Source organism: Macaca fascicularis, chromosome 18 (assembly GCF_037993035.2).
Source record: "Macaca fascicularis isolate 582-1 chromosome 18, T2T-MFA8v1.1".
In the NCBI taxonomy this organism is placed as follows: Eukaryota; Metazoa; Chordata; class Mammalia; order Primates; family Cercopithecidae; genus Macaca; species Macaca fascicularis.
Genome location: NC_088392.1, coordinates 58,203,354 through 58,221,932, shown reverse-complemented (window position 1 = coordinate 58,221,932; position 18,579 = coordinate 58,203,354). Strand labels below are relative to the sequence as shown.

Genomic DNA, 18,579 nt, shown 5'->3' with positions numbered 1-18,579 from the left:
ATCTTCAGTCCAGATCTCTTATGAAAGTCAGACCCCAAGTTAACCCTCCTGAACTTCAAACAAAACAGCCCAAACAGAAACCACTAACTTCCCCATCCTCCAAATGTGATGGTTACTCTCTATCGCTTCAGTTCATGGTCACCAAGTCTGAAACCTGGAAATTAATCCTCACCTCTCAATTGGTCACCACATCTGGCCAACGGTACCCTGTAGGTTCTTTTCTGTGCCTCTTCCTCTCTCCAACGCCAGAGCCTTGGCACATGCCCTTGTTGTTGCCTGCGGGCTCCCTGCAGCAAGCTCCTCTTTGGTCTCCTGGTGATCCCAGTATTTCTCCATTCTCACCCATTTTTCAGCTTCTCATCTGAATAATCTTCCTAAAATACAATCCTAGTCCATCATTCATCTGCCTAAAGCCTTTGAAGGTTCTCCATTTCCCTAAAGCAGTGGGGTTTTTTGTTTATTTTTGCTTTTGGTTTTTTGTTTTTGTTTTGCCCCTAGACCCTTTGAAAATCATGCACTCTCGCCTGAGAGAAATGCACACAGGCTCGTAAATCAACCATCTGCATATAAGCTCACAGGCTCTTCTCCCTCTGAAGCTCACCTCATGGATGCCTAGGAATGATGGAACCCACAAGGCCCTCAGATTCCTCAGGCCTTTACACAAGACCCTTCTGGCCAGCCTCCTTTCCCATACACGCCACTTACACACCCTCTCTGGGCAGAGCCGACCGCTCTCCAGTCCCGGAATACACAGAGCCTCCTCATAGTGATGCTGTTCTCTCTCAGTTGTCTTGCAAGACCCAGTTCTAATGACACCTCTCTCTGACATCGTCCTTTCCCTTGCAGAATAAACTGCTGTCTCCCTTTTGTCACATTCATAACCTTTTTACTTTTTCTTTTTGAGACAAAGTCTCACTCTGTTGCCCGGGCTGGAGTGCAGTGGTGCGACTTCAGCTCACTGCAACCTCCGCCTACCAGGTTCCAAGCAATTCTCTGCCTCAGCCTCCCAAGTAGCTGGGACTACAGGCGCGCACCACTGCACCCAGCTAATTTGTGTGTGTATGTGTTTTTGGTAGAGACGGGTTTCACCATGTTGACTAGGCTGGTCTTGAACTCCTGACCTCAGGTAACACACCCGCCTTGGCCTCCCAAAGTGCTAGGAAACAGGCGTGAGCCACCACGCCTGACCTGATAAGCTTTTCATAGCGTGCCTTTCTCTAAGTGTGTTACCTGCACCGGGCTGCCACACACATGACCATGTTCAGCTTTGTCTCTCCCGTGCCTGCTTCTATGAACAACACCGGGACTGCTGTACAGCAGCTGTTCATCAATGACTGGTTGACTCTAAATGGCAAATGGCTCCCATCTAATTTTTTTTTTTTTTACAATAAACATATGCATGATGGTTGTTACATGAGCATTATTTGAGCTTTGCTGAAGTTTGCTTGCTTATCTTTTCCTTCTTTGCTGATTTTCATTTGAATTATTTAAATTCATCTCAAAAAGTCTTTGGAGCTTTTGTTATATTCATAAGGTTAGCAACTATAGAAACTATCAGGGTTAAACCATAAAGGGAACTATTCCACAAATAGTAAGAACAGAATATATAAAGGTCACTGCAAACGTATTCTATTTGAATAAGAATTAAAAGATAGGAAAACTAAAGGTAAGTCTATTTTCAGTCTAATGCAGAGTATGCAATTGACATTTTCCATTTCTACCTCACCCATAAAAATTAAAATCAAAACATCCACACTAAGCACTTATTAATTTTTAGCCTCAGACAAGGTGAAACTTCTATTTTACTTTGTTAGCACAAAGAATCTTACATAAATGCAATAAAGCTGAATGTGGATTTGCCCTTTGGAGAATCTATAAACACTAACAAGAAAGAAGTATTCACTCATATTCTTCATATAAAAATACACATTGAAATAGATTTTACAGTGTAATTGGCCACTACTGAATATGAAACACTGCTGAAATATATGAAACACACTTTATCTGCATTCTAGTTTGAAAAATTCACTTTATCTTTACAGAAATCCAGTGCCAGTGTTTCCATTGCTGTATTAGGTAAAAATCAAAGTTTACAACAGGATAATCAAATACACCAATGTTAAGCCTTAACTTCACTTTTAGTGACTATAAGTAAGTATCACTTGTACTTGAATGGTTTTCATCCAAGTAGATCTAATTCTTACACAAATCCCTTCTATTATTTGGGAAAGAATCACATTCAATTATTTTGTGTGACTATTGTAAGATTTTATACTTATGTATTTTATTGCATTGTTCTCTATTATCAATGAAAACTATCTTTCTAAGTAAAAAAATGTAAGGATACATAGCTAAGAATAAAACTTCTAAACTCCACACATTTCTCCTAGGTGTCTCATTCCCCTGACCATTGTAAAGTCTGGCTCTATTATTCAAAGAAGGAGGGAGAAGAAAGGGAGAATCAAATTAACGCCTATCAAACTTCAGGCACTGTGCTTCATTCTATCCTTACCACACTCTGCAGGTGATATTAGAAACCCAGGTTTTACAGGTACGTAAACTAAGCCTCCACTTTGCGGAAGTCACAGGACTAATGAAGCGTTCTGTTGGACAGCTTGTGCAAGGCTCTCTTGGCAGAAGCCTCGTTATGTTGGCTGTACCCATGGCTCCTTTCTAAAGCCTTACCTGTATGTGGCTGTATTTTCTACCAAATCACCCTGCCATCATGGCCACCACGGCCACCACTAACTGGGCACAAAATTGGGACAGGACCCAAAGTTGGCAGCCCATGAGAGGGCTGCTGTGAAAAGATGGCTGGCCACACCAGTGTGACCCTCTCTTACAAAAGAATGCAAGGATCCCAGGGAAGCAGAGAAAAGGGGCAGCAGTGCTGAGGCCGCTCCCCACCCCCAGTGTAAAGGCAGTGCACAGCAGCCACGCACGACGCAATCTCTCAGTCACCATGACAGAGACGGTACAATGGGCTGTGGGGCGGGAGGAGAGGAGTACCAGAATGAGGAAGTGGCAGACAGATGCTTTGAAATAGAGTTTAATTAGTACTCATAAAGCACTGATTAAAGAAAATGGCAACTAAATCAAGAACAGAAAGATTTCCTGAAACTATAAACCTTGAATATGAAAATTATGAAGATGAAATTAGTGTAATCAATATTTCAACAGAGCATTACCCAGTGGTTTCGGTATTACACAGACAAAAGTATTCATTTTTAAGAAAACAAGGCTGCAATAACAAAGTAATGACAACCATAAAAATCACTGAGTTCCATTCTTTATTATGGTATAGCAAAGAGACAGCAGATTAGAATCACCTGAGAATTTTTTTTTCTTAAATACCAGGGACCAGGCCCACTACTCTAGATCAGTGGGTCTCAATACGTGGCCTAAGGCTCAGCGGCAACAGCATCACCTTGCGGGACTTGTTGGAAATGCAGATTCTCAGGCCCGCTCCACACCTGCTGAGTCTGAAACTTGAGGGCAAGAACCAGCAATGAGGCTTGACAAGATGATCAGGGTGATTCTGATGTACCCTCAAGACTAAAAGCCATGGCTTTAGATGACATTAGGTCAATCTTTCTTTTTATTATCGATATATAATATCTATCAACAATAAACTAAAATAAACCCTACAAATACGATAGGCAGAGGCTAATATCCTCAATTTAAAAAGCTCGTGTAAAGAATAAAAAACAGATACCAAATACATCAGAATATGGATAAATAAGCAATTCAAAAAGATGTTTATATAAATCTTTAATTATATCAAATCCAAGATACAAACCTACACGTACAAAGTATGCTTAAAAATCATGGGGCAGGGGTAGAAGACATAAAAAAAAAAAGAAAGAAAAGCCAAAATAATAGCTGTGTAGCTTCTGAGTGTTGAGAGTACAGTATAGTGTTTTTTAAATAATGATAATGTATTATCTTCATAATTTTAAAAATATATATTTAAAGTACAGTAGCTTTATCACTACGACATATTACACACAAAGGTTAAAAACAAAATAGTAAAATCATTAGAAGGAAATAAAGGTATTTATTTGTATGGCCTCAGGGTAAGAAAAGCTTTAAGACCAAAAAAAAAGCAAAACCCCTAGGTAAAGTGATAAAAACATTTGAAAATGTTGTAATTTTAAACTTCCATAAAATAAAAGACAAAATAAAATGAGAAGCCCGGGAATGTGTGAAAAGATACTTACGAAACACATAGCAGACAACAGGCCACTGCCAGAATATAAAGAATTTTTACAGATCAATACCAACACACAATAACCAACCAGGAACTGATAAAGCCCATGATGCAGCAAGTCACAGGAGAGAAAATTTAAAAACACAAACATGGGAAAACCTACTCAAACCCACCAGGAATAAGGGAAGTGAAAATTGAAACAATAAGAAACCATTTGTTAATCTTTCAGATTAGCAAGAATTTAAAAGTCCATCTGTATCAAAGTGGTACATTCATGCTTTGCTGTTATGGATATAAACTGGTATAGCTGCTTTTGAGAGCAACTGACAAAATCTGGAAAAACTGAGCCAACCTACCCAGCAATTCCACCACTAGCCATCAACCCTCAAGTATATATGCACAGGAAAACCCACACTCTGTTGTTCTTTATACATACATACATACATATATATATATATATATATATATATTTTTTTTTTTTTTTTTTGCTATTTTGTGATAGCAAAAAGTTGAAACAACCTAAATAGTCCATCAGTGGGAAAACAGGTAAATGAGATGTGATACATTTATACAAAGACTATTACTACACAGTAATAGTTAAGGGAAAAAAATTAGATCTATATGTAATAACATGGGTAGTTCTCAAAAAAGTATGTAAAAAAGCAAGTTATAAGAATGAAATGCACTTTTTAAGACCAACTTACATAAATTCTCCTTTGAAACAATATCTGTTTTCTATACAGACATCTATCTATGTAAAAAACAATTATCATAACCGGTGAGAATACTCAGCAAACTCTCAGAAGAGGTGAGGTTACTTCTGAGGAAGGAATGCAGAGTCAGTGCTGGGGATGGTGGTCTAAAAGGATTGCTTACCCAGGAACATTTTAACATATTCAAAAGTAGACTACACATTAATTACTCTCTTAAACACTGTTTTAAAAGAACTTGGACATAGGTTAGCCAAAGTATTCGTTTTTAAAACTGGGTGGGAGCAAGATGGGTATGTGTCATTTTCTCCCTTTGTATTTTTCTTCAGCTTTTCAATCATCCCCCTTCAAAAAGCACTTTGCCAAAAAAAAAAAAAAAAAGTTCAAATAACATGCTGCATAATATAAACATTTGCACCCAGGTGCACATGACCTGATCCTGCTGCACTCAAATCATGTGGTTTTTATGACCGAACTGTAACACAAGTAAATAGTTAAGTCAAAATTAGATGACGACTTACGCATATAAGGCAGTTTTTCTGGACAGGGGAGGTATGGTGAGTATGTGAAGTTTTCCGGAAGATACGTTGTTGTTTGAACAAGATAATCACTTGAATTATTGCCTTCAGGATAATCTTGGAGAGAGAGAAAAGAGTTACAAAAACAAAAAGGCCTTTTGCTTTGTCCCTGGAATGAAATACGTCACTGTCACTGTGAGAAAACTACAGCACACAATCTACAGAAGTACTTAAAATCAATTATCTTTAAAGAACTAGAGAACAGCAAACTGCTGCTGGGAACAGACCTCTCCGCATGATTTCCCAAGAGACATCTAGAGAGCAGCACACCCTTATATCCTTGCACACAGACATAGCAGTCCCATTTGCAACCATGTGAGAACACCTGCTCCCATCCCTCCTCTGGCTGAGCCCGATCTAAAGGGAGTGTGAAAGTGTAACAGGGAATCCCCTCCACTATGGCACAGCCACGGGTGTTCCAAACTGCTGCGTGCTTGCTACTAGCATCCACAGAGCAGAGGGGTGGGAGTAATGTTTTCTTACCACCTCACACTGTAGAAACTGAGATTTACCCACTCAACTTACTTTTGTAATACAGCTCATTCTAAACCTTTAAGTTAGTCACTCCCAGCCTGCGGGCTGCAGCCCCGCGGGAGCCCTGGAGCTATCGTTACATTAGGCCCATTATCTTTAGAGTTAGCAAGTTAAACTGCATACACGGCACCAAAGTCAAACGCCTGAGTTCAAATTCTCGCTCCAACACACTGTAGCTGTGTGATACAGGGCAGGACATGATGTAGTTTCCCACTATGCCTACTTCATACTGTCATTTTTAAACTTCAATAAGATAAAATGTGTAAGGTGCTGAGAACAATCCCTGGCCCATAGAAATAGTTAGTAACTGTAGCTATGAGCGATTAGAGATGAGCACCTGACCCATGAGAGAGTCACAGGCTTAGAATTTTTGAATGTGGAACCAGAGAGATCACATTTCAGTCCCTTTCTGGAGCAAAGTTCTGAGACGCAACTCTAGGAATCATGACACGCAGGTTTCCTGTTATGTAGGGAAGCTGGTCTAAGAGAATGACACCAACGTGCAATGAGTAAGAAATGACAGATGGAAACAGCTCATTAAACTATTGTCTGTCTCCTGGATCACAAACTATGTACCACAGAAAGTGAAACTCAGGCAGACACTTTAGGAAAATGTGAAGATATTCTTTGAATCTTGAGTAATCTGCTCCAATGAGAGACAATGTAGGAGCTAAACCCTCTGACCATAGGCTAATGACAGAATCCTGCAAATTAGATAGGAAGTATGTGAGATGAGCCAAAGAAAACTAAGCACCTCCCCTGCACACCTTTCCCTAACATCAATATTCAGTCATTGTCACAATGGAGTTGGTGAGGATGCAGCGTGGGAGTCAGGACAGTACTTCAGGGCAGAGTCTCACGCCACCTGCAAGGCTGTCGAATGAAAGAGGCCCTGCCACGGCTGCTAAGCAGAGGGTGTTGGGATGGACAAAGGTTCCAGGTCGGGCACCAAGGAAGAAACAGAAGCCACAAGAGAAGGTCCAATTCCAAAGAACTGCATGGAAACCCCAGTTACAAATTTCACAGGGCATCAGTAAAGTGTTAAGGTAAATGCACTCCCAGAAAACCCCAACATGAGAGAGATCAATGATGGTACAACTGCTAAGGCCTATTCTATCAGGAAGTGGGAAAGCCCCAATGAGACAATCCTCCCCACTGTCCCTCCCTGTAGGAGTGCTGGCAAGCATTTGACAAGGAAAATCTTCCAAATGACAAGGGGAGGAGAAATTCAGTGAACATTAATCGTTTTATATGCCCAGTGACACACCAAGACCACAGACACTACTCCGGTAGCCCATGCTCAATGTATTCCACATGTATCTGAAAGATTTAAAGATACCAAGCAAAAGCAAGTGGAAGGAAGTCCAATAAAGTTCTGATTCTTTTTTTTTTTTGAGACAGGATCTTGCTGTGTCACACAGGCTGGAGTACAGTGGCATGATAACAGCTCACTGCAGCACTGACTTCTTCAGCTCAAGTGATCCTCCCAGCTCAGCCTCCCAACTATTAATAGCTGGAACTACAGTCACGCACCACCACACCCAGCTAATTTTGTATTTTTTGCAGAGACAGGGTCTTGCCATGTTGCCCAGGCTGGTCTCCAGCTCCTCAGCTCAAGCAATCCTCCTGCCTCAACCTCCTAAAGTGATGGGATTACAGGTGTGTGCCACCATGCCTGGCCTGATTCTTAAGATACTTTAAATATATATATGTAGATAGATATATACCAAAATTCAAGTTTTTTTTTTTTTAAAGGGCTTCTCTTTTTATGGGGACTCCTACTTTGCTAGTGGTAGGAGCGAGTGCAATGAGCATGAATTGGGTTTCTGTCACTCCCACCAAAACTGCTTAAGATCACTATTGTTATGAGTTCTGTAACAGTGTCTAGTCAAGCTCATTGATTTATACCTTAGAGTTACTTATTTATCTTCAATATTCCTGAAAAGGAAGATAAGGCATTCTTATTTGAGGGAGACAGTAAGAAAAGAAAAACACACAAAAAGAATTCTTAAAAGTAAGTTTGCCAAAATTTAAAAAATCAAATCAAAGCATTGTAATAAAGTCAGAGCAACCTCCCAGAAAGACAGAAAGGAAAGAAAAAGAATTGAAAAACAAGAGAGAAATGATGATACATAATAGGATTTCCAAAAAGAAAGGAAAATAGCAGGAAGACAACTTATCAAAGAAATAATACAAAAATATTTTGGAGAATTGAAGGGTAAGATATTCCATATTGATAGGACTGCTCCCAGCAAGAGAAGAAAAACCAAGCTCCAAGATGCTCTTTGTGAAATTTAACAATACAAAAAGATCCCAAAAGTCTCCAGAAAGAAAAAACTGGTCCATGAACAGTAACTGCAATCAGGATAGTCAACAGACTTCTTAAAAGCAGCACTGGAAGAGAGAAGACAATGGCATGGGAATTTTGGAAACCCCCCTTAGAGTGGTCAACTCATGTGCCTAACGGAAAATCAGTGACAGATTAAGAAGGTTCTGCAAATTGGAGGGAAAAAAGAGTTAACAAGTAACATCAACAAAAATAAACTGGTCTACAAAACAAACATAATTACAACTAGACTCAGGAAAACAAACCATTATCTACATTCTCTTAACAACATCAACAATACCGATTGAGCTTAAATTGTGATTGATGTAATTATATTGGGGATAAGGATACGTAAAATTGGGGTGAGACTATAATACTAAATGTCTTTCTTCCATAACAGGAGTAGTTAAAATTGATAAATCAAGAGATAGAAGGACAGAAACATAAAGATAAATAAAGAATAAATTGTTAGTTCTCTGAGGATTGGGACTCAGGGAGGAGTAAGCTAGGAGACTGTTGTTATTATACCCTTTTCTACTTTTAAAATATAAAAAGTTCTACTTAAAATAAAAATGCAAGAAAGTTAGTGTGCTTTTCAATATGAATAAGTGAGCAGTTAAAACAATAAATAGTGGCCGGGCGCAGTGGCTCACGCCTGTAATCGCAGCACTTTGGGAGGCCGAGGCGGGCGGATCACAAGGTCAGGAGATCGAGACCACGGTGAAACCCCATCTCTACTAAAAAATACAAAAAATTAGCCGGCCGCTGTGGCGGGCGCCTGTAGTCCCAGCTACTCAGGAGGCTGAGGCAGGAGAATGGCGTGAACCTGGGAGGCAGAGCTTGCAGTGAGCCAAGATCGCGCCACTGCACTCCAGCCTGGGGGACAGAGCGAGACTCCTTCTCAACAACAACAACAAAAAACCAAAAACAATAAATAGTGAATGGCCAGTTGTTCACTAATTAGCTAGCGTGCGCTCACTTTCTCTCTGTCTGTCTCTCTCTCTCTCTCTCTCTCACACACACACACACACACACACACACAGAGCTCATATTATAGCTTTTGTTGCACATACCACCAGAAAAAGATGGGCTAGCTATATAGAGATGATAATTTTTCTGAATCTCTTCAATTTTTATTAAGGACATACTATACACTACACATTCACAAGAATGAGACAATAAATAAGGTTGTCCTTGGATGTACAACTATGATATAACAATATTTTAAAATACAAAAAAAAAACAAAAGAGTAAGTTTGTCCCTGGGGGTCATCTGCCTTGAGATGTTACAAGGCTCATTTTCTTGTAATACTGAGGCGGAAAAATATCTACGGTTTCATTCAATCCTTTTGTTAATGTCATGCACTAACTTTAAATAAGAGTATTTTCTTATTCTGCATGATTTATTAATTTTATCATTAATGCTTGGGCTCCTTCTCTTAGCCACATGCTATGATTCTCTAAACCCGCATCCAATTCACAGAAGTGCTCTGCTCTCTAGACATTTCCACAAAACAAACTGTTAACTCCTTCTGGGGAGTCAAATGGCAACAGGAGGGCCAGAAAGAATTGTTCTACTTTTTACTTTAGTGCTAGAATGACTGAATCACAAAGTAAACATTCCATCACTTTTATTAGTTTTTAAAGAACCACATTTAAGTGCCTTCAAGTTACGCAATATCATTATATTCACTTCACTGAATACCAAGTTTTAGAACTAAACATGTGCTATTCTTGGCCACATCGTAAGGAGCTCAACTCACTGCCAGACTTAGAGAAACACCTCCACACTCCTGGAGTACTCTGTTCAGTGGTATTTGTGTCTTCTCAATGTATTATGTGTATATAGTCTATCTACCAACTCATCTATTATTCTGAATATCTCTTTTAATTAAAATCAAATTGTCTTTGATTTCTAGCACCTAATAAAAGTACCTACAACATAGTAGGAACATACCGTAAATAAACACCTCACAAATGATAATACAGCCAATAATGATTTAAGCTTTTAGAGATTTCACTGTAATAAACCCACAGAATTATTATTCCTACAAAAGTGGTTAGGTGAACAATGTCCATCATGTATAACCACTGCTTTCAAAGTCAGGAACCATTTTAAAAGGTTATACATGACAGATGCATTTGGGATCCACCACAACTGCTACAAAAGGTAGACATTATTTCATCTAATGAATGGATAAAAATAAGATGAGCTCTGGGCCCCCTGCTTTCTTCCTCCCTTCCAGAAACACAACCAAAGAAAAGGGAAACAAAGAATGAAAACTGCCAGATGGATCCCCTAGTAATTCTCACTGGACCTTATCACCTAAAGGAAAAGGAGAACAGGACCCAAGAACACCTTTTAATGGTGTTTATTTTCCTGCTAAACAGCAGCTTAAAACAGGTGTTAGAAACCGAGGAGAGTTCTAGTCTGTTTCCCACTAACTTGTCTTGTCAGTCTGGCAGTGTCTGGGGGCCTCAATTCATACATCCATCAAATGAGGAGGCATGCTGGGTTATTTCCAACAAACCTATCCACTCTAACATTGCATGGCCCTTATCTTCTTCAGTAATTAGATGAATTCACTGAATACATCTTGTTTTCATAATTTGACTGGCTCTGTGGGTTACACGGCATCATCTGATTATGAGAGTGTGTAATTTCTTTACAAAAATAGTATACATCTATTTGTATTTTGATGCCACTGAAAGGCAGGTACAGGATTAAAAACCCCTTTTGGAAATCAAATGTGCTTATAACTATCACAATCTATTTATCATTTAGTGTTAAACTGTAAATGAGCCACTGCATATTAATCAATTCTCCTCTAGAGCTCAGTTAGCTTTCTGTACACCTTATAGACCATTATCTTCTTTTTTGGATATCGTATCTATAGAAGTCTATGCAGAAATAACCAGTTGCATTATAAATAATTATTTATGTTTCCATCTCTCCCAGAGGCCTAGAGATCCTCATATTAAAGGAGACTGTTTTTCTTAATATTGTGTTTCCAATATCTGGTTAAATATACTAACTATATTCAGTAAATGTTGGTTAAATGAACACGGCAGAGCCTCATTGCTGACTCAAACTCCATTTTTCCCTTTCCCCTTAGGTAACAGAATGCCACTTTCACTAGAGTTCCAGCACACTCTGGTCAAAGACTATATTTCCCAGTGTTATCGCATGTGGCCATGCAGTTAAGTTCTAGCCAATTAACTGTATGAAAAAAATACTGTATGGGACCTCTGGGAAGGCTCCAGAAAAGGGGTCCCTTATTTGTTCTTCTTTGTTCTTCCTTTCCTCCTTCCTACTGACCCAAGTTCAAAAAGTAGAAGCTGCTTTCTATATTTTGTTTGCAAGAATTAACCAAGATGGCACCCAAGCAGCCATCTTAGACTATGAGTTAACCACGGAGCTACATGATGGATAGCAGAAAATGAAGTGTGATGACTTACTTTAAGGAGCCTCCACAACCAGCCACAGATATCCAACTTGCAGAGTTCTTTCACATAAGAACAGAAAGACTCATGTGTTTAAACCACCACAGACAGGTCTCTGTTACATCCAAACTTAATCCCTAATGTATACAATGACTGTTTCCTGAGAACAGTTTTACCATCAGTAAAGGAACCCTATGAAAAGTTTTCAAAGTTTTTTTTTTTTTCAGTTGCAGGGTACTATGGGGAAAGATTGTCTTGTCCATATATAATCATTCCTCCTAATCACGCTCAATATCCAGACATATACGTTATTCATATCCCAGGGAAAACAACCTGATATGCACAAATTTTTAGCACTCCCACAAATATACCAACTTAGAGATGTCTATTTCCTTTCAGTTGAACAAACTTTCAGTGAACATTTTTACAATCAACTTATTCGACCAGCACAAATCCTACAGAAGCTTTTAAAATGTTTAAACTTCTAAAATTGACCGACTATTCAGAAGACTCATTCATGCTAAAGAATAGTTAACGAGACTTTTACTGTAGTATTAAAACATCAACTATGTTGAGACAGTCCTTCTAAAAAAAAAAAATCCTTCAAGGTTAAAAAATTAAAATAAAACAAGAGTGTTTTGATTTGTGGCATCATAAACATATTAGGCAAATGACTAAACTGGATTTTATAAAAGCACATGTGATATTACATTGAGATCAATATGTCACAATCTTGAATTTTTAGAAGGGTCTAAAACTATCACCCACCTTGACATACATTTAAGAAAGAACACCTACAGCTGGAAGACAAGACTTTCTCCTAGTAGAATGTGTAGGTTTACAGTGACACAAGGAAGAATTATTAACACAAATTAAATCTTTATTTTTACCTCTTCAAAATGAGACCATAAAGGGTACAACAACTGACAACCTCACTGAATCCTTTAAAGTAACACCTAATAACTTTGGGAGACACTGTGGCAACGCTGCCATAAAAGAGCATGAACATTCTTCCACAACAGTGAGATCTATTTACATCAATTCTACCATCATTAAATCATTGGTTCAGCCTATTAGATTTTAACCTCCTGGGATTCTAATGCAGCTTCTACTTTCAGGTGACATTTTAAAGACAAGAGTAGGCAGGGCACGGTGGCTCACACCTGTAATCCCAGCACTTTGGGAGGCTGAAGCGGACAGATCACAAGGTCAGGAAATCGAGACCATCTTGCCTAACACGGTGAAACCCCATCTCTACCAAAAATTAAAAAAATTAGCCAGACGTGGTGGCAGGCGCCTGTAATCCCAGCTACTAGGGAGGCTGAGGCAGGAGAATGGTGTGAACCCGGGAGGCGGAGTTGGCAGTGAGCCGAGATTGCGCCACCGCACTCCAGCCTGGGCGACGGTGCAAGACTCCGTCTCAAAAAAATAAATAAATAAAATAAAAAGACAAGAGTAGTTACCAATTTCCAATTTTATAAAATTTCTCCTTTAGCTCCTTAAAAAGGCCACAAAACTACTAACAATCTTCTATAATTAAAAGCAACTATTTTCTAGACCTAGTTGGGAGAACAACTTAGGAACTAGAATGAACATAAAGAGAGATGGTAGTATGGCTTAGTAAGATGAATAAATTATTCTCTGGTTAATTTCTCTTTAATACAATATGTGAATTGAAAAAGTAGAAGCTGCTTTCTATATTTTGTTTGCAAGAATTAACTTAAGTGTTTGTACAAAATCTCATCACTTTTGTGACCACACCTTCATACATCCTAAAATAGGTAACAGTCTTGATTTGCACAGTAAAATAATCTGCCAGGACGCTTAGGGGAAGATACCTTCATCTTTAACAGGAAGTTACCTGAAGGCAGAACAGACTGTAAAAGATTTGGTTTACTGCTTTGTGACGACAAGGGGTTAAGCAGGAAGTAGTCTTACCTGTACCGTTGAGCGTACTGTTTTTATTTGTGTACAGCCTGATCATATGACCTATTGTTTTCACATTTTCTCTCAACATTATACCTCGAGCTTGTACCATAAAGAGATATGTGTTGGCTATAAAAGAAAAATAGAGAAAAAATGTCATAACTCAGTAAGCTTTAATATTTAATAAAATAATATTCAGAATTGGTGAAGTGCCCAATAAACATAAACTGACTCAATCAGCACGTCCAAAGGGAAAAGAGAAATACAAAATATTGCCTACCATAAAAACTGACAAAAACAAACTGATTTTTTAAAAGCAATAAAAACAAAAAAAGTTGAAATATCCACCTATCAAATAAAAGGAAACTGAACAAACTAAAATATTATAATGAAACCCCATATCCATAAGTGATTTTCTACTATAAAATATACTTAGAAATTTCAAAAAGGCATTTTATTACAAGTACTCAATCTTAGTTATAATTCAGTTTCTCTAATTATAATATTAATTTCCTCCTACCAAAAACTTCACAAAAGCTAGGATTCCTTATAAATCCCATAATGTATGAACAAAGATCTTGCAATGGTCCTGAAAATTCTTGATGTGTTTGCAGACAGGGGTGATCTAGGATAAGTATCTCTTTGGGAAACTTCTAAGAGTTAATTAAACTTTTACACTCCCTTTCAATCACAAATCTATCTACCAGCAGGGTAAAAGCAAATAAAATCAAAATCAATGTGTATTTTTAAAGCGAGTCAATTTAATTCTTCACAATAAGTGCTTCAAAAATAGGCTCCAAATTTCCTCTGCTGGGAGAAACTGGTAAATTGACAAAGCTTTATCACAAAAATCCCTAACTTTTGAGATGTCCAGACTCCCCAGAGGCACAGAACTAAGTAAGAAACTCCTTTCCTGGTCCCAATTCTGTTAGCGCTGTGCATAACTTTGTACAGCTCCTTGGATCTCAGTTTCCTCGTTTCCACAAGGCACTTGTGTAAGCAGTGCATTCTTCTTTAAAGTCTCTAAACACAAAGCTAAAAATCATAAACTCCATTTAGATGAAAGGCAGAGGCTCACTATCATGGCAAAAACCAAGAAACTGCAAGTCTCAGTTAATGACTCAATTTTAACATAAGCTGTCTCTGAATACAGTAATGACACTCTCAAAAGATGAATGCTGAATGAAAAAAATTAAGAATGCTGATTAATTTTCTAAGTCCTGCTCTAGTTTCTCCAGATGGAATAGAGGGATGAGAGAAATTTAATGTTTACTACCGTCTTTCCCACTTCTTATGTAAATGTGAACTTGCTCAAAGTACATACGAGCAGAGCATAAATAAAACTACTAGAAAAACAGAGTAAAATAAAACTTTTCTTTCACCTCCAGAAAAAAGAGAGAAACAGAAATCCAGGTTTCACCTAAGCTTTACAGGTATCATTTTTAAGAGCATGTCTACAGGCTTTCTAGAAAGTAGTCCTGTAATTAGATTTAACTTGCTTACACCTGAATTTACTATACTAGTTTACAAATACAAATACAACACATTTTGACTACATTTTTGTACTTAAGTGGACTTTAAAAGAATGAAGAACACAGTCATAAAAAAGAACAAAATCATGTGCTTTGCAGCAACATGGATGCAGCTGGAGGCCATTATCCTAGCGAATTAACACAGGCACAGAAAACCAAATACCACATGTTCTCACTTCTAAGTGGGAGCTAGACACTGGGTACTTATGAACATAAAGATGGTAACAACAGAAACTGGGGACTACTAGAAGAGGGAGGGACAAAGCAAGGCAGAAGTTTAAAACTACCTATTGGGTACCATGCTCACTACCTAGGTGACAGGATCAATCATACTCCAAACCTCTGCACCATGCAATATACCCGTGTAACAAAGCTGCACGTGTATGCCCTGAACCTAAAATAAAAGTTGAAAATAATTAATAGACCATATGGGGGAAAAACTTATTCATAACAATTTAAATATATATTCATAAGTAAGGTTTTTGGGTTTTTCGCCATCTATGGTTTGTTCTTAATGTTAGTTTCATAAAATAGACTGTACACATTGCTGTCATTTTCTGAACTCTGAAACAACTGATACAGTGTGGCAGATATTAAGCCCTTAAAAGTTTGAACTGACTTCTCATAAAAGGAAGATGTCATGTGGCTGGGCGTGGTGGCTCATGCCTGTAATCCCAGCATTTTGGAAGGCCAACACAGGTGATCTCTTGAGGTCAGGAGTATGAGACCAGCCTGGCCAACATGGTGAAATGCTATCTCTACTAAAAAATTAAAAACAAAAAAAAACAACAACAAAAAAAACCTAGTCAGGCGTGGTGGCACATGCCCGTAGCTCCAGCTACTTGGGAGGCTGAGGCAGGAGAATCACTTGAACCCAGGAGGCAGAGGTTACAGTGAGCAGAGCGGCGATTGTGCCACTGCACTCCAGCCTGGGTGACAGAGCGAGACTCTCTGTCAAAAAAAAAAAGCTGTAATCAGACGCCTGTTCCAATTCCTCTCTGTTCATGTATTCAATTTGTTGATTTGTTGAATGCCTGCCCTCTGCCAGAAACTGTATTAGATGTATTTCAGTTTCTACTTATTCTTGATTCAATTTGGAGTATTTCGTCCCCGAGATTCAACAATTTCATTGAGATATTCAAATTAGGTAAAGCTATGCATAATCTTATATAATTTTTGAATCTCCTCTACTTTTGATTTTTAATTATTTTCTCCCTTTTCTTTTCTATGTAAAATTTGAAAATAAAACATGTCATCCTTATGCAGGGGCCATGCTAATATTCTCTGTATTGTTCCCATTTTTGTATATTTGCTGCCAGAGCAAGCACTCCCTTTTATTTTTATAAGACTTGTCATATTTGTGTATTCCATTGCTTATATTTAAATAATCTGTCTTGAATATCTCAATTCTATTTTCCTCTATTTTTAAATGTATTAGTTCCTGATCCCATTCTTGTACATTTAGACTTTTTCTAATTGAATTAATCCATATTAATTTTTAATAATGAAAGTATCTACAACAATAAATTCATCTTTGATAACTATGAAAAACTGGAAGAAAAGACACGAAGAGAAAAAAGAAAACTAAAAGAACGGCCAACAAAAATGCAGGAAAATGTTCAATAAAAGACAAGCTAACATTAACAACTCGGCCAAAATGAAGACCCAAAGTTCAACTGAAATGATGTGGGTGGGGCAGCATCACACAGATTACTAATGACACCTGGTTTCCAACACCTTGGATTATTTAATCCTAAAGTTACATATGAAATTTGTTGTCAGTAATATAAACATCTTATATTTGTGCTACACCAAACTGTGAAAAGAAAACCTGCTACAAAGTACTAGAACTCAGCCTAAGGCAAAAAAGTTCTACTTCCAGGACTGATCCTGGCCTAAGAAATGAGATGCTAAGTAGGAGCATTATATGCATTATTGTGTTTCCTGGAAACAACTTTTGAACTTATCTAACTTGTAGGTAACAAAACCGTTAAAAAACATGATTTCTTTTTTTTTTTTAAGACAGGGTCTCACCCTGTCATCCAGGTTGGAGTACAGTAGCTCGACCTTGGCTCTCCACAACTTCCACCTCCCAGGCTTAAGCGATCCTCCCACCTCAGTCTCGCAAGTAGCTGGAACTACAGGTACCTGCCACTACGCCCACTTAATTTTTTGTAGAAATGGGGTTTCTCCATGTTGCCCAGCCCGGTCTCGAACTCCTGAGCTCAGGCAATCCGCCCACCTCAGCCTCTCAAAGTGGTGGGATTATAGGCGTGAGCCACCGCACCTGGCCTTAAAAATGATTTTTTATGGTACCTCTAACAAAGGTGAAAAAGAGTGCATTTACTATTCATTAGACAAATGAAGACCAAAATTAAGCTAGACACCAATTTCTCCAAATGGAAAATCTATTTATTTATTCCAAATAATTTACAGCTGAGTTACATTCCTCAGGTTAATGGTCCTCATGGGTTTAATCCCTAAAGACCAAAACCCGTTAGGGAATGAAGCTGTGTTTAAATAGAGAGTGGTCGTTAACAGGAAAAAAGTGCTATGTCAAAGGGTTGCAAGACACACTAAACCAGCATGAGAATGGTTCCAATTGTCTGCTTTCCAAACGTAAAACTATGTTAACCCAAACCCAAAACTTGCTTATCAGTAGTAGTATAAAATGTAATGTCTTTTTTTAATTGTAAGTTCTGGGGTACATGTGCAGAACGTGCAGGTTTGTTACATAGGTTTACACATGCCATGGTGGTTTGCTGCACCCATCAACCCGTCACCTACATTAGGTATTTCTCCTAATGTTATCCCTCCCCTAAACCCCACACCCCCGAGAGGCCCCAGTGTGTGATGTTCCCGTCCATGTGTTCTCCTTGTTCAACTCCCACTTAAGAGTGAGAACATGCAGTGTTTGGTTTTCTGATCTTGTGATAGTTTTCTACTGAGAATGACGGTTTCCAGCTTCATCCACGTCCCTGCAAAGGACATGAGCTCATCCTTTTTTATGGCTGCATAGTTCCATGGTGTATATGTGCCACATTTTCCTTATCCAGTCTATCACTGATAGACATTTGGGTTTTTTCCAAGTCTTTGCTATTGTAGCGAAGTGTCACAATAAACATATGTGTGCATGTGTCTTTATCACAGTATTATTTATAATCCTTTGGGTATATGCCCAATAATAGGATTGCTAGATCACATGGTATTTCCAGTTCTAGATCCTTGAGGAGTCACATTGTCTTCCACAATGGTTGAACTAATTTACCCTCCCACCAACAGTGTAAAAGCGTTCCTATTCTTCCACAACCTCTCCAGC

General features: G+C 38.4%; 1 protein-coding gene and 1 non-coding gene across 7 annotated transcripts in view; both read right to left on the bottom strand.

Moving 5' to 3' along the window:
- B4GALT6 (beta-1,4-galactosyltransferase 6) overlaps nt 1–18,579 on the bottom strand; it is a 65,067-nt gene that overhangs the window by 31,877 nt on the left and 14,611 nt on the right. For 3 of the 6 annotated variants that reach the window (XM_015440063.3, XM_005586965.4, XM_074022673.1), the window contains 2 exons: nt 13,741–13,857; nt 5,442–5,555 (listed from right to left, as the gene is read on the bottom strand). The exons of 1 other annotated variant lie outside the window; for it this stretch is intronic. In XM_015440063.3, coding sequence (XP_015295549.1) covers nt 5,442–5,555; nt 13,741–13,857 — 231 coding nt within the window. The remainder of the gene's footprint in view (nt 1–5,441; nt 5,556–13,740; nt 13,858–18,579) is intronic. 2 more of the 6 variants (XM_005586966.4, XM_015440064.3) reach the window with 2 other exon arrangements.
- On the bottom strand, nt 16,482–16,584 carry LOC123570168 (U6 spliceosomal RNA). The gene has a single exon (XR_006694160.1). It is a non-coding gene; the product is annotated as a U6 spliceosomal RNA (small nuclear RNA).